The 17509-nt window shown below is 42.3% G+C and overlaps 1 protein-coding gene across 1 annotated transcript in view; it reads right to left on the bottom strand.

Moving 5' to 3' along the window:
• The window catches only part of afg2a (AFG2 AAA ATPase homolog A), a 174629-nt gene that overhangs the window by 117772 nt on the left and 39348 nt on the right, over nucleotides 1-17509 (bottom strand). The window contains exons 12-14 of the mRNA XM_072435001.1: nucleotides 10278-10487; nucleotides 6473-6526; nucleotides 6195-6274 (exon numbers count right to left, since the gene is read on the bottom strand). Coding sequence (XP_072291102.1) covers nucleotides 6195-6274; nucleotides 6473-6526; nucleotides 10278-10487 — 344 coding nt within the window. The remainder of the gene's footprint in view (nucleotides 1-6194; nucleotides 6275-6472; nucleotides 6527-10277; nucleotides 10488-17509) is intronic.

Genomic DNA, 17509 nt, shown 5'->3' with positions numbered 1-17509 from the left:
TGCCAGACGTTATTAGCACAGACAAGGCCAGGGAGCAACACAAAGGATCTCTGTCAGCGCGATACCAACAGGCCAAGAGAGGCAACGTTTGGCACCAAGAGAGTCGCCGGAGCAGCCTATTCTAAACAAGTGTCTTTCATAAAAGCTCATATGTTCAGCCTTTGAATGTTCTTTGGCTCGTCCTGTCCTTTCTTCATTCCAGCAGTTTGAAGTGTGGCAGGTCGGCTGACAGATTTACAGGTGCTTCAAAAAGAGAAAATATATGCTGCTCAGGCTGTCTGCTTGTGTCAACACTTTTTGAATTCCTGTAGTTGAGCCATTTCATTGATTAAACACAGCAGGAAGTGAAGGCCAATAAATAACCTCCACATCAGTATGGTTAAGTGCATTTTTCAAATAGCTAAAAGCTTCACCATCAGCTTCTGGTCATTTCCTGTGCAAAAGCAGACAGCTCAATTCAAAATAAATGCATGCAAGATAATGTAACTTAGTTTAGTGTTTGTATTGAATCATTCAAATTATAAATACCTCAGTAAATGTAAGAGTCAGGGATGTGCACAGATAGAGCCCAGCCTTAAGTGTCCTCATGGTCAACGTATATTTTAGGTTTAATATTCACCCCAAGAAGACAGCAGAGAAGATGCTGTTTTAAATAAAGAAGAGTATCACTGCTTCCCCCTCTCCTCGTCTCTCCCTCTCCTTGTCTCTCTCCCTCTTCTTCTCTCTCTCTCTCTCTCTCCCTCATCGCCGCCTCGCTCATGTGCGTCCACCTGTCGCAGCTTACAGAGTTCACATCCTCACAGACGGTCAGAGCAGACAAATACTGCTGCTGCCCCAGAGCTCTGCAGTGGCCCCACACCAGTAGCAGCCGGCGGGATGTCAGCCGCTGTCCTGGTGTGGAGTGTAATGAGTGAGTCTGGTCATTAACAGCAGGGCAAAGACTGTAGGAATAGTTTGGATTCTATGAAGATGTTCTACACCACCTAAGCACATAGTATATGTGTTTTCCAGTCACGTTTTAGACCTCATCAAAGCTCTGAGACTGCTCTTGTCAAAGTGACAGATGACATCCTCCTGAACACTGACACGGGCAAAGCCTCAGTCTTAATTCTGTTAGATCTGATGCTGCTTTTGACACTGTCAATCATGGGACCCTCTTACAGAGACTTGAGGACTGGGTGGGCATCACTGGCACTGCCCTAAACTGGTTAAGGTCCTATCTGGAAGACAGGAAGTACTTTGTTGAGATTGGCAGCTGTGTCTCAGACCACATGACCCTGACCTGTGGGGTGCCCCAAGGGTCAGTCCTGGGACCCCTTCTGTTCAACCTCTACATGCTGCTGTTAGGTCAGTTGATACGCAGTGAAAATGTGTCCTATCACAATGATGCAGACGAGTCAGATCTATGTTTCACTGTCGCAGGTGAATATGGACCAGTGGATTCACTCTGTCACTGCATCCAACAGATCATTGTGTGGATGTGCGGACCAGCCTCCTGCTAGTGCCAGAGGGCCTCCTGCTGGTGCCAGAGGGCCTCCTGCTGGTGCCAGAGGGCCTCCTGCTGGTGCAACAGATCAGTGTGTGGATGCAAAACAACTTTCTCCAGCTGAACTGACTGAACTCATCGTCTTTGGCCACAGAAACAAAGAGAAAGTGTTAGCGGTCACCTCCAGAGTCTCACTCAAAACCTGGGGGTAATAATGGACTCAGACTTGAACTTTAACAGCCACATCAAATCAATAACATCAGCAGTTTTTTACCATCTAAAAAACATTGTCGAAACCAAAAATATTATATTTGGTTTCGACAATGTTTTTTAGATGGCGATTATAGTGTCAAAACCAGATTTGGAGAGACTTATCCATGCGTTTGTCTCCAGTAGATTATACTGTAACGGCCTGTTCACTGGTCTCTCCAAACGAGCTGTAAAACAGCTGCAGTACATCCAGAACGCTGCTGCTCGGGTCCTGACTAGAACCAGGAAGTACCATCACATTAGTCCTGTTCTCAGGTCTCTGCACTGCCCCCTGTGGCTCAGAGAAGAGACTTTAAAGCAGCTCTGTTTGTGTACAAGTCTCTCCATGGTAGTACACATGTTAGTGCCATATCAACCATCTCAGACTCTGAGGACCTCAGGGACCGGCCTCCTGCTGGTGCCAGATTCAGGACTAAACATGGACCGGCCTCCTGCTGGTGCCAGAGTCAGGACTAAACATGGACCGGCCTCCTGCTGGTGCCAGAGTCAGGACTAAACATGGACCGGCCTCCTGCTGGTGCCAGAGTCAGGACTAAACATGGACCGGCCTCTTGCTGGTGCCAGAGTCAGGACTAAACATGGACCGGCCTCCTGCTGGTGCCAGAGTCAGGACTAAACATGGACCGGCCTCCTGCTGGTGCCAGAGTCAGGACTAAACATGGACCGACCTCCTGCTGGTGCCATAGTCACGACTAAACATGGACCGGCCTCTTGCTGGTGCCAGAGTCAGGACTAAACATGGACCGGCCTCCTGCTGGTGCCAGAGTCAGGACTAAACATGGCCTGGCCTCCTGCTGGTGCCAGAGTCAGGACTAAACATGGCCTGGCCTCCTGCTGGTGCCAGAGTCAGGACTAAACATGGACCGGCCTCCTGCTGGTGCCAGAGTCAGGACTAAACATCTTCCTGAAGATGTGAGACAGGCCTCTACAGTTTTGTTTAGCTGTGCATGTGACGGAAAGGATTGTCTTTTGTGTCTTTAACCTTGTGATTTCTGGCATGTTTTTGTGATTTGAATGCATTTTGTTCCTGTTGTGTGAAGCACTTTGCATTACCTTATGTACAAATTCTGCTCTACAAATAAACTTGCTTTATAGCTTATTTTTGTTTCTTGACAATACACCTCTTTTTTTCTATATAATTAAGTGCACTGGACTAGAGCTGGGTTGAAATAATCGATTTTCCGATTTTTAATCGATTCACATATTAATGACCGATTATCGATTTGTACGTCCAAAGATTGTTTTTTTTTTTTTTTTTAATTAAAATTATTTTCTACATTTCCCTCAGTGAACTTCAATCTACCTTCAAGAAAGATAATTCAGGACTCCTGGCTTATCTTTCTTGAAGGTAGATTGACCATTAACCTTTTCATCAGTCTTCCATCAGTAACTACCAATACTTGTAAGATTTACTGTTTAACATTGATATAATACTAGTTTTAATATGTTGCTTCTCTACACAGTCATGAAGTGAAGGAAACGGTGCAAATACATTTTTCATTTTTAATAACATTAACCCCCGGATTGAATCGAAATCGGATCGAATCAGAAATCAGATCGAAATCGGAGCGAATCGGATGGGATCTGAGAAATCGGAAAAAATCGATTCTTGAAATTTGAATCGAAACCCAGCTCTACACTGGACTGCGGTCTGGGGCAGTGCACACAGACAGTGGCTGTATTGCAGAGCTCCCTGATATAGATGAAATTATGCCCTTCTCTGGACACTGCTTCTGTTTCCACTCCCATTCTGAAGTCATGTTCAATCTAAAGGTACTGGTCTGAGAATCTAGAGTTAAGGTTAAGGTAAACTTTGTTGTCCTTTGCATTTGCCCCTTTGTCAACACCTCGGGGCAACCTGTCAGGAGCAGCCTGTCAGGAGCAACCTGTCAGGGGCAACCTGTCAGGGGCAACCTGTCAGGGGCAACCTGTCAGGAGCAACCTGTCAGGAGCAACCTGTCAGGAGCAGTGCCGTCTTAAGCATTGTTTCCAAGTTATGGGTCGAAAAATCAAATCAATGAATCTTCCCAGTGAAGCAATCTACAGTCTTATGATCACGATCACGACATGAAATAGGCTAAATATTTGTGGCTGTCTGCTCCACTCACCCTTTGTAAATGCTTTCAACAAGAAAATTCCTCGATTGACTTGTGGAATACAAATAAATGTAAAGAGCAGATTATCTGGCTTTTGTCAGGGCAAAACCGCATGTTTGAATCTGTGTGGGCCGACGTAATCATACTTTTTTTCCACTTAACTTTGCTTTCTACACAACTGCTTGTATACAAATATAAGCCCATGCTTGGTTCTTGCCCAAAGGGTTCGAGTGGCAGACTGTAAATGTAGATGTTTATGACACAGCAGCAAAGGAAAAGTTGAGTTTCAATAAATGTACAACGTAATTTTTTTCTAGCTCATACGTTCATCTATGTCAAATATGCACATTAGATTAACATAAAACATTCTAATGGGAAAGGATGACAAAATACACCTTTGTCTACAGCTCGATCTGGGATTATTTAACAGTGAAATGTATCTTGTGTAGGGTTTATGGTAGACGTAGGCCTTCAAACACTGTGGAGTCACTGAAATGCCACTACAATAGGACTAACTCTACCCATTCACAGTATGATGGCCCAAATGAATGGTGTCAACCCACTCTGAGGCCTGTGAGCACATGGCCCACCACCCTGTCCTGTCTGTGCTCCTTCCTGCGCCCTTTATATACACGGAGGAAGCGCGCTGCATTTCTGGCCTCTGCCATCTGCTCGGCGCGGCACAATGAGGCCTCTGTGTGTGTGTCCGGTGCACGTTCTCGGCAGGGCCCGCACACCCCCGCCTCCGCCCCGTCCCGCTTCCTTTGGTCCACAGATGTTCCCAGTGCCATCCCGCTGAGCCGCCCCCGGGACAAGCCACTGCTCTGTGTCTGGGCGGCAGCGGCTGGCCACAAGCGACCGAGGGGGGACCATGAGTGGCTTCAATGTCACGCAGACACTTGGAGACATGTGCCAGTGAGTCATAAGGGCATCTTTGTGACGGGTTCAGGGGCCACATTTTTGACTGGAAAATGGAGTACAATGAAACATGCTTTTGTGATATGTGTCGAGCATGAGACAGTCATTTATCAAAGCAAAACAAGTTAACTGGAAAATGTCTCATATTGTGTTTCTGGTCAAATGTGTAATAGCATTATCAAAATGTGTTCAAATCTTTCAATATTTTAAATTCTTTGCAGCCGTTCAAATCCATGGACAATATATGTAGGTAATATGTTGAAATGTAGAGAATTTTTGATAATTGTTTTGAAGATATGAAGAATGTTAATATTGAGTACATTGTTTATAGTAAAAAGGAAAAATAAGTTATGTTGTAAATTTCAATTAAGAGTATAAATTGATATTTCTGCATTTGAGAATTTCATAGATATTTCCATTTTGTCTGATAATCAAACCACAACAAATATGTTTAAAGCTCGTTGAAAATAACAGGAAGTAGAGAGAAACTGAATCCTTCTATCTGTCACAATAAGAGACATTCCATCCAAAATGTAGGGACAATTTACACATAAAATATGCCTTTTTCTGACACTTTATACAATAATTGAATCATCTATCAGGTATTATTAGTTGTCAAATCATAATTATTGTGTAATTTATGGATTTTGGCCCATGTTTACAATGTGGTTTCTAGGTAACCGTGGAATGTCACTGCTGCTCCAGGAAGTACAATTATAAACTTTGCTAAAATTGTTGAACAGAGAGACATTTTTAGTTAATCCTAAATACTGTCATGAAGACTTGGTTTTATTAAAATGTGTAGTTTAACCTGTCATCTGTCTTTAACACATTTCTGCTCAATTGACGTAATATAGTCTGACTATTGTTATCGAGATGCTCCAAAAATGATTAATTATGAACTTGAATGTTTTTTTTAGTGTCAGGTAAGTATAATAGAGCTATTGATAATAAAGTCTCTCTTTGAGTAATTGTACTTTTATTGAAAAACAACTGCCCCATAAGACATACGTACAAATGACGGATTCATGTTTATTGGTCTGTTTTACTGTATGTTAAAGTTTTTTTTTTAATTATGACTTTATTTAGTGGGATAGTAACAGTGGTAATTGATTATCATAGTTTTAAGTGTCAAGTTTGTAAAGCTTTTGTAGAATAAAATTGTTGAAAATTAAAGTTAGTAGCGGAATCCTTCTGGCCATGTCTGTAATACACCAAAGTTCAGGTACAATTTACCCAAAAGAAACAAATTTTTTACAGTTATGACATGCATAGTCACATCTGTCATATGCACTATGCTTGCTGTCCTTTCTTTCATACCTACATACAATATTGTTGCTCCATAACTTTCAAAAATGTTATACTTGTGTGATATACTTGCTCTTTTTTCTTAATGTGATTGTGTCCAAAGTAACAGCGTGTACCTTCCTCTCTCGCCGGCAAGTGCATCGATCTCATCAAAAAACACTATGGAGGGAGCGACGGTCCGAGCCTTCCGAAACACCTGCAGACGACAGGGGCAACAATGGAGCAGGGAAATGAAAGGAGAAGTGAGACAAAGGCTAAGAACAGTGCGCCGCAACAACACAAAAACATGCACAGGAAATAGTTCATGTACAAAAGCTCCAACACAACCAAACCTCATTCAAACTACAAATAGATTTTCACAAAACATTCCTGTTTATAACAAAAGTGTCCTCACCTCTCTGACTGCTCTTTCAGACTCCCCGACATACTTGCTAAGTAGTTCAGGCCCCTAAAAATATAAAACATAACATTTGAATTGTAAGCAATATTGAGAAAAGTTGAAAAGAATGAGATATTTTCTTTCATTTCTGTATGCAACAGATATTCACAACTCTGTGATTCATCTAATTTTTAATGTGGATATTCACCTTTGCATTGAGTTTCTTTTTATGTATTGTGAATATATATTTTGGTATGTTTGTTTTCAGTATCTTGAAAAATATATTGTGAATATTCAAGTCTGTATTGAAGTTTGCTTCGGTGGCCTCAGTACAGATATATTTTAAAAGCAGTTCTTGGTGTCAAAATGAGATGGGTCTGTGCTGTCTGCATTTAACAAGAAGTACACTGTTAGCATGTTAATGTGCTGGTCACTGCTCTGGCCTTTGAAAGTTGTGAAAAGTGTTTAGACTCATAGCTTATAAGCTTATGAAGGTGAGTCATTTTGATGGTCGGAATGCATTAGGTAAACACTAAGAAATAACTTTGGACCACTGCAAACAATAAAAATGTCGGGCAAAGGCAAAAGGAGAAAAAAACAATAAAACAAGTGTGTATTTAAATCTATTTAACTACGGTAGTCCCGAGCTCTCACAAACCCTTTGGCTCATTGTTAATATTCCCATTTTTTCTATTCATACAGAATTTCAGAGCTGGGAATGAATCATTTGATGTCAGAATGATAATTAACATGAAATTTGTGTTTTTTATGATATTCAAAAGAGAAAATAACTAAACAATTTGTATCACTTATAATATGTATAATAACTACACCTTGATTTTCCTTAACAAATCATGAACAAAGGCTTAATTCATAATGAAGAAATAGTTTATTACACATGATTCAGGATTATAAACTACTAAACTAAGGTTAGGTTAAGGATAGGAATGAGGTGTTCGAGTATTAGTTAAGGATCACTAAGCCTTAATCATTATTAATAAACTATTTGTTCACTATGAATTAAGTCTTTGTTCATGCTTTACTAAGGCAGGAATAAGTGTAGTTATTATAAAGCGTTCCCTGATAATGTACAAGAATTAGGTCGGGTACAGGGCCTACCTTTAACTTTAACCCTAACATTTGACCTCCATTACAGTTACAGTTACAGTTACAGTTGCATGACAAGTCTAACTTTCAGGTGTGTGGCTGAACCCTGCTGCAGGCCCCTGAGTGCAGATGAAGCTAATCCTCTGATTGTTACTGTACAATTCATACTTAAAGACTTTAAAGAGAACAGGACATTTCTTAGATTCCTCAACATGTTTCCTGTCTCTTCTGAAAAGACTTTCCATCCTTTTAGAATTCGCTGACATTTTAAACTGGGGCTAATTGTCGTCAACTCGGAACTAGATTTACAGTGGAAACGCTTAAGTCGGGGCTTGACATGCACGAATGCATTACGCCTCCAGCAAACGTGAACTTTTCTCAAAGACGACTCATGACAACATTTGAATGAAAATAAATTGTTGGGTTGGGTTACATTGTCTCGTACTTTTTTAATTTTAAACTATTACTTGAGGTATATGGAGCGACGACTATACAAATGGCATTTCAGTGTGTAAATAATGACATAACTTGCTGTATAAAGGGTAATGCATAAACAAATCAAACATAAAATGCACAAATCTTTAACTTAATGTAATGGGAACCCACAATATTCTGCCCCACGTGTCTCTCAAAAGCAGATAAACATCCAGCCGGTCGTCAGAACTTCCTCTTTCTCCAATCCAGCCTCTCAACACCTCGTGCCGCTGGAGGACGGGACACTTAACTGCAGCCCTTTTGTCTCCCGTACTAAGTGTGCCGCTTGACTCAATAATCCCGGGTTCCTGCACTGGACAAGCTGACTTTAAATCCACTGACAGTATCTGCGGATGTGTGTGTGGCGGGGAGGAAACTCAAATTGACAAGATGATAATAGGCCTTCTCTTCTCACAGAGGAAACAGTTAAGCCTTGAAGTATCCCAAATCTGGATAAGGTATCTCTGTGAAAGCGCTGGAGAGGTGGATGGTGTTATTGCAGATGCTGTCAGCGGGGGGCAGGATGTTTTTCATAGGGCAGATCGCTTCCTGGGGACTTGAACTCGCACTGCATAGATAACAGTATCCGAAATATAACATTACACAAACTAGGGAGGGTTAAAGGAAAGTACTTTATGGAGTTTGACAGTGAGGTACTGCTTTTATGTATATTCGCAAAAAAAGAAGGCTTGACTTTGGTTTGGTAGCTTAATTTATCTATCCTACAGTCCTGCATATTTACTTTGAACATTTATTGCAATATTTTCAAACTCCAAATTTGGAAATTATATAGACAATGCACATTTTAAGCTTTATATGTCGGTGTAATAATGTGTTTTATTATAACCATGTAGATTTTACTGACTACATATTGTCTGGAAAGTGGCACTAACAGTCATAGGCAGTACTTTTTACTACAAATGTAAGTCATTCTACCACTATAACCTCAACAACATCACATAGCATTGTGGTACAGACATAAAATGAATGTTCTAAACCTTATTAATGGTCTGGTGGCTCAGTCAAAGCAACGCGTCAATCTGGATGACTCAGTGTGACCGCTCTGAGCCCTTTGAACATGTTTAATACTGTGAAATAATAGACGCCATTTGTAAATACAACAACCTACTCTATGGCTATATTTTACATTGGGACATTTCTTTGGCTTTCAAATATATATAGTTTAATTATTTTGGTTCTTTTTCTTGATTTTTATTTTTTTCAAGAATTATTTTCATTCTCAGCAGTAAACATTTTATTCTTTTTTTTTTTTTACTACAGAAAATGCGTCTGCCATAAATAAGCCTCGTCTCGTTTTCCAGCCCAGCTCTTTCCTGCTTGTTCCCGACTTTAGAGCCTCACTCACAAGGTTAAATACCTAAAGTTAACTCATGCCTTTTACAGCCCTAGTTAGTGGAACTGCGCTTCACCCTTTTCCAGCACGAGTCGTGAAAACAAAGCTGCTTCAACTGTCACTGACATTAGCCGTTAGCTTAATGACGCCGGTTGAGAGCTTCTGTCGTGCGCCTCTGTCTCACGCGGCAACGGCTTTGAAAATAGCCCCCGATCAACAATTCAACAAGCTGATCGATCAATCTCTGTCGAGGCGGTCCCGGACAGGCTGGAGGATGGGGTGATGAATGAGAAGGGACAAACACAGGGTCAAAGGTCACACAGGGAGCCCACTAAAGAGGAAGCGGTGCGGTCAGACTGTCTCCAAGTCATTAGCCAAGTATGTCCATGTTTAAACACTGTTGGATACAAGTGATGTATGTACGCTTTGTTCAGTTACTAAGACCCAAATATATCATTTATATAGTTTCATTATATTTTCTGGGGATAGCGAATCGACCTGAAGAAACCACGTAATAGTCCAAAAGATTTATGAACAAGAACAGCTGAAAGTAATGCTCATATTTCTGTTTTGGTTAATGGCTTGAATTTTCAGTATCATTGCAGTAAAATTACAAAAAACCTAGTATTAGAATAATAACAATACAAGCTACAGTTTGCTTAGTTGCTGGTTGAGGCATTTAAAAAAAATAAAAAGGTATACTTTCTAAAATTATTCAATATTGCAATAAATATACAGATAAATTAATATTGTGGTGCGGTGAGATTAGCATAATTTTTTACATCCATAATGCCTGAAATGTGTTTATTTACTCATTGGTTTCTATTGTGATTTGACTGTTACCGTAGCGACTGCATTAAACACCATCCACAGCTTCAGACCTACTTTGATGGCTAAGAAGTTGAGTCCGCTCTCGTTGGCCAGAGCCTTGGCGACCATGGTCTTGGAGCAGCCCGGGGGCCCGTACAGCAGCACTCCTTTAGGCGGCTGGATCCCCATTCGAGTGAAGGCCTCAGGGTGCCTCAGGGGCCACTCCACAGCCTGCTTCAGTTTGAGCTTCACCTCCTCCATGCCTCCGATATCTGACCAACGCACCTGGACACAAAGAATCCTTCATACATTATGTATTTTAAGTCCGATCTGATACAACATTCCCAGAACTGGACGAGCTTCATGAATTTGGCAACAACAGGAAAACACTTTTCATAACATTTGCTGCAGGAACTTTCAGGTTTGCCTTTTGTATCGTTAACAAAGCACGACCAGGCCATGGACCAGGCCCCAAATCATCAGTACAACACATGACGCACTGCCAACAATAGACGCAACCAACCAAAGGCAGCTCTGATTTACGCGCTGATGTCAGCGGCGTTCTCATGAAGCCTTCAAAGAATAATTGGAGACATACTGTAAATGTAGATGACCTATTATCTATCATTCTACTCACTCCAATATGTCATTCATGACGTTATACAATGTATCTTAATACATTTTAAAACTTAATTCCCCTGTGCACTGGTAAGATTTGTGATGGGTGATACCAGGGATATGAGTACTGCTCACTCACTCATTCTCAAAGCCCTTCACTGCTGGTCTCTTACAGGATACAGTTTAACATGTTCGTGCTGCTTTCAGAGCTTTGCAGGGTCAGGTCCTGATCACACTCCGTCTCTCTCACTGAGGTCTTCAGAAACGGCTGATGGTTCCTCGCACTCGAGGAGACAGATCCTTAGTATATGAATTATTAAAGTGACAGTTGTTGCTCATGAGTCCAACAGCAGATTTTATTATTATTTGTAATTGATCCACCCGCTATCACAAGTAAATATTTGCCATAAAAGCTCACTAATTTAGGGGTAAATGCTCCTAATCCCTTAATGGTAAGACTGTAGATAAACATAGCTAGATTTGGTAACGTTGGCTCAATCTTACAAAGTTAAAGACGTCTCTTTACAAAGCATGACCTTTTGTACGCCAATCATCCAAAGTTGGAGATAACATAATAACATAATCACATTGTAGTGGTGAACACAGGAAGCATATTTTATTTCACATTTCAAGACGGGCCAAATTCATGATCCAAACACAGCAATATATTGTATGATTATAATATGATGTAGTTTGATACAGTCTGATTTTGCTCTTCAAACTCAATCAAAAACTCAAACAGAGCCAATAAGAAAAGCATTCGATTGCGCGCTGATGTCATACATGTTTTCTCTTGTAACCAACAAAGACGACCTTTTCAACTCCTGTCTTTTGATGCCGTACTGTACAAAAATGTAATTTCTCCTCCCGAAACTGACGACAGAAACCCAGACTGTGAGAGACGCGCAGAATAAATAGCTGGGTTTGAATCATGGAGCGCTGCTGGTTTGGGGAGTGGGCCAAGATGTGTCCGCCTGACAAATGGACGGAGCCCGGGCGGGAGGAAGGGAGTGCTGCGGCGATCAACGGGAGGATATTAAGCAGATAAGACGAGGGACTTCTCCTCCGGGCGCGTCACAAAGCTCTACATCAGCCCGCCTGTCCATCTCTTCATTACACGTTGATTTCTTGCCTTTTTTGTCCTCCTTTTTGCACATCTCGGCTCCCATCGTTGCATCCGCTGCTCCCTCTCCCTCTCTGTTATCCCACTATCTGCTTTTTATCTGGCCCGGCTCTCTCATTGACTGTGTTTACATGCACACAGAGGCAGAAATCAGGTTACAGAGTGAATCAGACAGACACGCGTATTCTGTGCTAACACGGTTAGAGGGAAGTGCACACAGCTCAATAATCCAATTTGTCAATGACACACAAAACTAGACTATATCAGTGTGTGTATAACAGTATGCAAATGTGACTTTTAACAAGGTTACAATGTTGGAACCTCATCGGAAAACATGTACGTGTAGTGTTTTATATGTGAGGAACTAAAGGAATGACCCAGAAAGCCTTAACCCTTAAAAATACACATTACAGGACATTTTAGAGTAAAAATGTCACAAATTTAGAGTTGTTATCATGGAGCTTAACAATAAACTTAAATTTCCCATTTCGGACTTTTCGAAATATCCAAGTTAAGAGTTTAAAGGCAGAACCTTGGCTAAGCAGTTATGTGGTTAAAAAAAGAAAAAGAACAGTTCAAAAAACTGATTAAAAACATAAAATTCTGCAAAATTGGTTAATAACTATAGTGGGTTTATATAGTTCCAGAAACAGATTTTACATTAAATTGTAGGTCTTGGGGTCATTTCTTACCACATACTATATATATAATAAATATATAATATACATTTCACAAACTTTGTATTTATAACTATTTCTTTGGCAGTCATTGTACTCATATTTTCATAACTGGTAACAATACAAATGAATGTTATTGTACTAAAAAGTACTGTTGTGTTGCTTTGTTATAGATACAGTTACACAAACACTAAAACCACCTCCATTCATTTCCTGTCTGCATTTTCTACTTCTACTTCTGCCATTACTCTCTCTATCATTTCATCTTTTCAGCTCTTCTCTTGTCCTCCCTTCTCTCCCTCCTGCAGAGGCAACACATCCCAGGCAACACATCCCAGGCCACCGGCGCCGTCTCCAGGGAACCCAGCACCTAATGGAAACCTGGCGTCTGGCCACGTACTGTAAATACCCAACAATTTATGGACAGCACTGGAGAGAGGGGAGCGGACGGATGGAAGAGGAGGGGAGGAAGGGGAGGGAGGGGAGGAAGAGGAGGGGAGGAAGGGGAGGAAGAGGAAGGGGAGGAAGAGGAGGGGAGGAGAGGAAGGGGAGGAAGAGGAGGGGAGGAAGAGGAGGAAGAGGAGGAAGGAAGAGGAGGGGAGGAAGGGGAGGAAGAGGAGGAAGGAAGAGGAGGGGAGGAAGGGGAGGAAAAGGAGGGGAGGAAGGGGAGGAAGGAGAGAAAGGGGAGGAAGGGGAGGGAGGAAGGGGAGGAAGGGGAGGAAGGGGAGGGAGGAAGGGGAGGGAGGAGAGGAAGAGGAGGAAGGAAGAGGAGGGGAGGAAGGGGAGGAAAGGGGAGGGAGGGGAGGGAGGAAGGGAGGAAGGGAGGAAGAGGAAGGGGAGGGAGGAGAGGAAGGGGAGGAAGAGGAGGAAGGAAGAGGAGGGGAGGAAGGGGAGGAAGAGGAGGAAGGAAGAGGAGGGGAGAAAGGGGAGGAAGGGGAGGGAGGGGAGGATGGAAGAGGAGGGGAGGAAGGGGAGGAAAGGGGAGGAAGAGGAGGAATGAAGAGGAGGGGGGGAAGGGGAGGGAGGGGAGGATGGAAGAGGAGGGGAGGAAGGGGAGGAAGGGGAGGGAGGAGAGGAAGGGGAGGAAGGGGAGGAAGGGGAGGAAGGGAAGGGAGGAAGGAGAGGAAGGAGAGAAAGGGGAGAAAGGGGAGGAAGGGGAGGAAGGTGGAGGAAGGTGGAGAAAGGGGAGGAAGGGAGGAAGGGAGGAAGGAGAGGAAGGAGAGAAAGGGGAGGAAGGGGAGGAAGGGAAGGGAGGAAGGAGAGGAAGGAGAGGAAGGAGAGAAAGGGGAGGAAGGGGAGGAAGGTGGAGGAAGGTGGAGAAAGGGGAGGAAGGGAGGAAGGGAGGAAGGAGAGGAAGGAGAGAAAGGGGAGGAAGGGGAGGAAGGTGGAGGAAGGTGGAGAAAGGGGAGGAAGGGAGGAAAGGAGGAAGGAGAGGAAGGAGAGAAAGGGGAGGAAGGGGAGGAAGGTGGAGAAAGGGGAGAAAGGGGAGGAAGGGGAGGAAGGGGAGTGGAGAAAGATCGGAAGCAGCCAAATGAGCCAGAAGACTGATTGAGAACACTAATGAATGAAATGAAATAAGCAGATAAAAGCCATGGTTAAAGACACAGACGACACAGGAAACATCTGAGCAGCAGTAAAATGATACGAGCTGCAGAGGAGGTGCCGTAAAGAGCAGAGTGAACTGACTGACTTATACATTTGGTCATTTCTTGTTGGTTTTGTCATTACGTACGAGCATGTTTTGACTTAGTTTTAAGATGACACATGTTACGGATTACCAAGTGCGTTTACATTTGTCTGGAATACTAAATGAACCCTTCATTCTGGAAAGTTAAACTCACCTGGAACAGCACCGTCCATTTTGCCGGTATGAAAGTGTAACTGTGATTGTTACAGAGCGGACGGGATTTATTACAAACTGATCCAGATCCTGAACAGTGAAAATGTTTGTTGTTATTCTTATTAATCAAGTAACGACAAGACAGCACTTCAACTTATGTTTTCTTCTACAAGTTGTTCTTAATACAAAGACAGGAACAAACATATTCTGAGAGATTTTCTGGGCCAAACACAGATAGTATTTGTGTTAAATATGCCATAGTTTCAATGCAATTATTAGTTGTTAATATATTCCTTTGTCAAGAGCAAGAATAGTTCACAAGACATCACAACATTCTAATTGAACTAAGGTAGAATTGCAGATTTGTTGAGCTGGTTTATGGTTCATATTTCTGTAATTACTGGGCCTAGCCACATGAAACAAAAACTGGCACAAAGTTCTTCTGAGTTAGTGCAAATAAACAAAAGTGAAATCATTTCTTCTTCAATAGAAAGCCTCAGAAAACTGTGATTATTGTTGTCAACTGAAAGGACTTTAAGAGATGAATATGACAAGTTTGTCTCCCCAATCCCAAATAGAGCTGGGTTGAAATAATCGATTTTCCGATTTGACCGATTATCGATTCGTAAGTCCAAAGATCGATTTTTTTTTTTTTAATTAAAATTCTTTTCTACATTTCCCTCAGTGAACTTCAATCTACCTTCAAGAAAGATAATTCAGGACTCCTGGCTTATCTTTCTTGAAGGTAGATTGACCCTTAACCTTTTCATCAGTCTTCCATCAGTAACTACCAATACTTGTAAGATTTGCTGTTTAATATTGATATAATACTAGTTTTAACATGTTGCTTCTCTACACAGTCATGAAGTGAAGGAAACGGTTCAAATACATTTTTCATTTTTAATAACATTAACCCCCGGATCAAATCGGAAATCAGATCGAAATCGGAGCGAATCGGATGGAATCAGAGAAATCGGAAAAAAACGATTTTGAAACGTAAAAATCGGAATCGATTCTTGAAATTTGAATCGAAACCCAGCTCTAATCCCAAATAATGATACGGTTCAAATTTTGAATGTCTTTAGAAACAGTGAATCTCTCATAAAGTTACATAAGCTCATCACATTTTAGAACAGGAAAGCATTGGAATGTATGAATATTCATGTGTTTCATGTGTTATTCCCTCATAGTTTTACACGTCTGAACTGAACTATAGCATAAAACAAACAAATGAACCCTTTATGCATATTCTATAGACTCAGGAGTTATAACAGCACACTCAGCCTGCTCCTGATATAAACGTTCAATACAATTCATTTTAACCAGGCTGCTAAATAAGAACGTGAATTTTGTTGTTTGAAGACGAAATGTAACAGTTTATGAGTTCATTATTTTTGGCGAGTATTAACTTCCAGCTCCGGTTTCTAAAGTGTCTTATTTAACGTAGGATTTGTGTTGCTTGTTTATACAAAACTGAAATGTCATTGTCAGAATGTTGCGTTCCGCTATATTTTTGCTGCATTAATGTCCCGTGTAACGTTAGATTTGTTGTCTGTTTTTTCACAGTTTGTCACAGTCTGGAGCAAAACCATAACTCTCCTGATGAAAATGAACAAACACAAAAAGGGTTAATAACTCTGTTCCTGCTTCATTTGAAAGATTCCATCCCCATCTCGCATGAAGTGTTAGAAACCTGAATTTTGACTCACATTCACTTCCCTCTCTCTTCCCTCTCTTTTCCTTCTCCCTTCCCTCTCTCTTCCCTCTCCCTCCCCTCTCTCTTCCCTCTCTTTTCCTTCTCCCTTTCCTCTCTCTTCCCTCTCCTTTCCCTCTCTCTTCCCTCTCCCTTCCCTCTCCCTCCCCTCTCTCTTCCCTCTCCCTCCCCTCTCTCTTCCCTCTCCCTCCCCTCTCTCTTCCCTCTCCTTTCCCGCTCTCTTCCTTCTTCCTTCCTTCTCCCTTCCCTCTCCCTTCCCTCTTCCTTCCTTCTCCCTTCCCTCTCTCTTCCCTCTCCCTTCCTTCTCCCTTCCCTCTCTCTTCCCTCTTCCTTCCCTCTCCCTTCCTTCTCCCTTCCCTCTCTCTTCCCTCTCTCTTCCCTCTTCCTTCCCTCTCCCTTCCTTCTCCCTTCCCTCTCCCGTCCGTCTCCCTTCCCTCTCTCATCCCTCTCCCTTCCCTCTCTTTTCCCTCTCCCTTCCTTCTCCCTTCCCTCTCTCTTCCCTCTCTTTTCCCTCTCTTTTCCCTCTCTTTTCCCTCTCTCTTCTCTCTCTCTTCCCTCTCTTTTCCCTCTCTTTTCCCTCTCTCTTCCCTCTCCCTTCCCTCTCTCTTCCCTCTCCCTTCCTTCTCTCTTCCCTCTCCCTTCCGTCTCCCTTCCCTCTCTTTTCCCTCTCCCTTCCCTCTCTCTTCCCTCTTTCTTCCTTCTCCCTTCCCTCTCTCTTCCCTCTCCCTTCCCTCTCTCTTCCCTCTCCCTTCCCTGCACTAGACCGACTTAATATTATCTTTTACAGTTGTTTCCTGAACTTTACAGGGACCTCTCAGGCGCTGGTCCTTTGATGGGTTGAGAAGAAGGAGCAGGGGGACTTCTACCACGGTGGAAAATATTAAAACAAGTCCAATTAAAAGCTGGAAGACAGTGAGAGAGTAGAATTGGAGCTCTCATATTACAGAGTACGTGACTGTGAGACTGTGAGGCGTGTGCGTGGCCAGCTCCAGTGGAAGTGTCTTATATAAAGTGGATTAGGAACAAATGTTTGCACTCGTGCGGATATAATCAGGTCCAGAGACTCCAGAGGACATCAGAGGGGGAGAAATAAATAAATACAAATGTTTGAAACAACTATTGGATTCAGCTCGAGCAAATGAGTTTACAAAAAAGATGATGCACGATTTACTAAATTACAGGTGCACTTGTTAACTTATCAGAGGGGCGTCGCCATCGGCCTGTCTTCACGGAGATTGCTTTGCGTAGAATGTTGCGGAGTATGACATATACTTATACTTCACTATCTCCACTCTTCATTCATTCATAGCAAATGTGTGGACATATTCTGGCTTT

The sequence above is a fragment of the Eucyclogobius newberryi genome, unplaced genomic scaffold, assembly GCF_026437365.1.
Source record: "Eucyclogobius newberryi isolate DKJ021-1_F unplaced genomic scaffold, fEucNew1.0.hap1 SCAF_11, whole genome shotgun sequence".
NCBI classification, from domain to species: Eukaryota; Metazoa; Chordata; class Actinopteri; order Gobiiformes; family Gobiidae; genus Eucyclogobius; species Eucyclogobius newberryi.
Note: the sequence above shows the minus strand (reverse complement) of the source record. Positions and strands in the feature narration are given on the sequence as shown.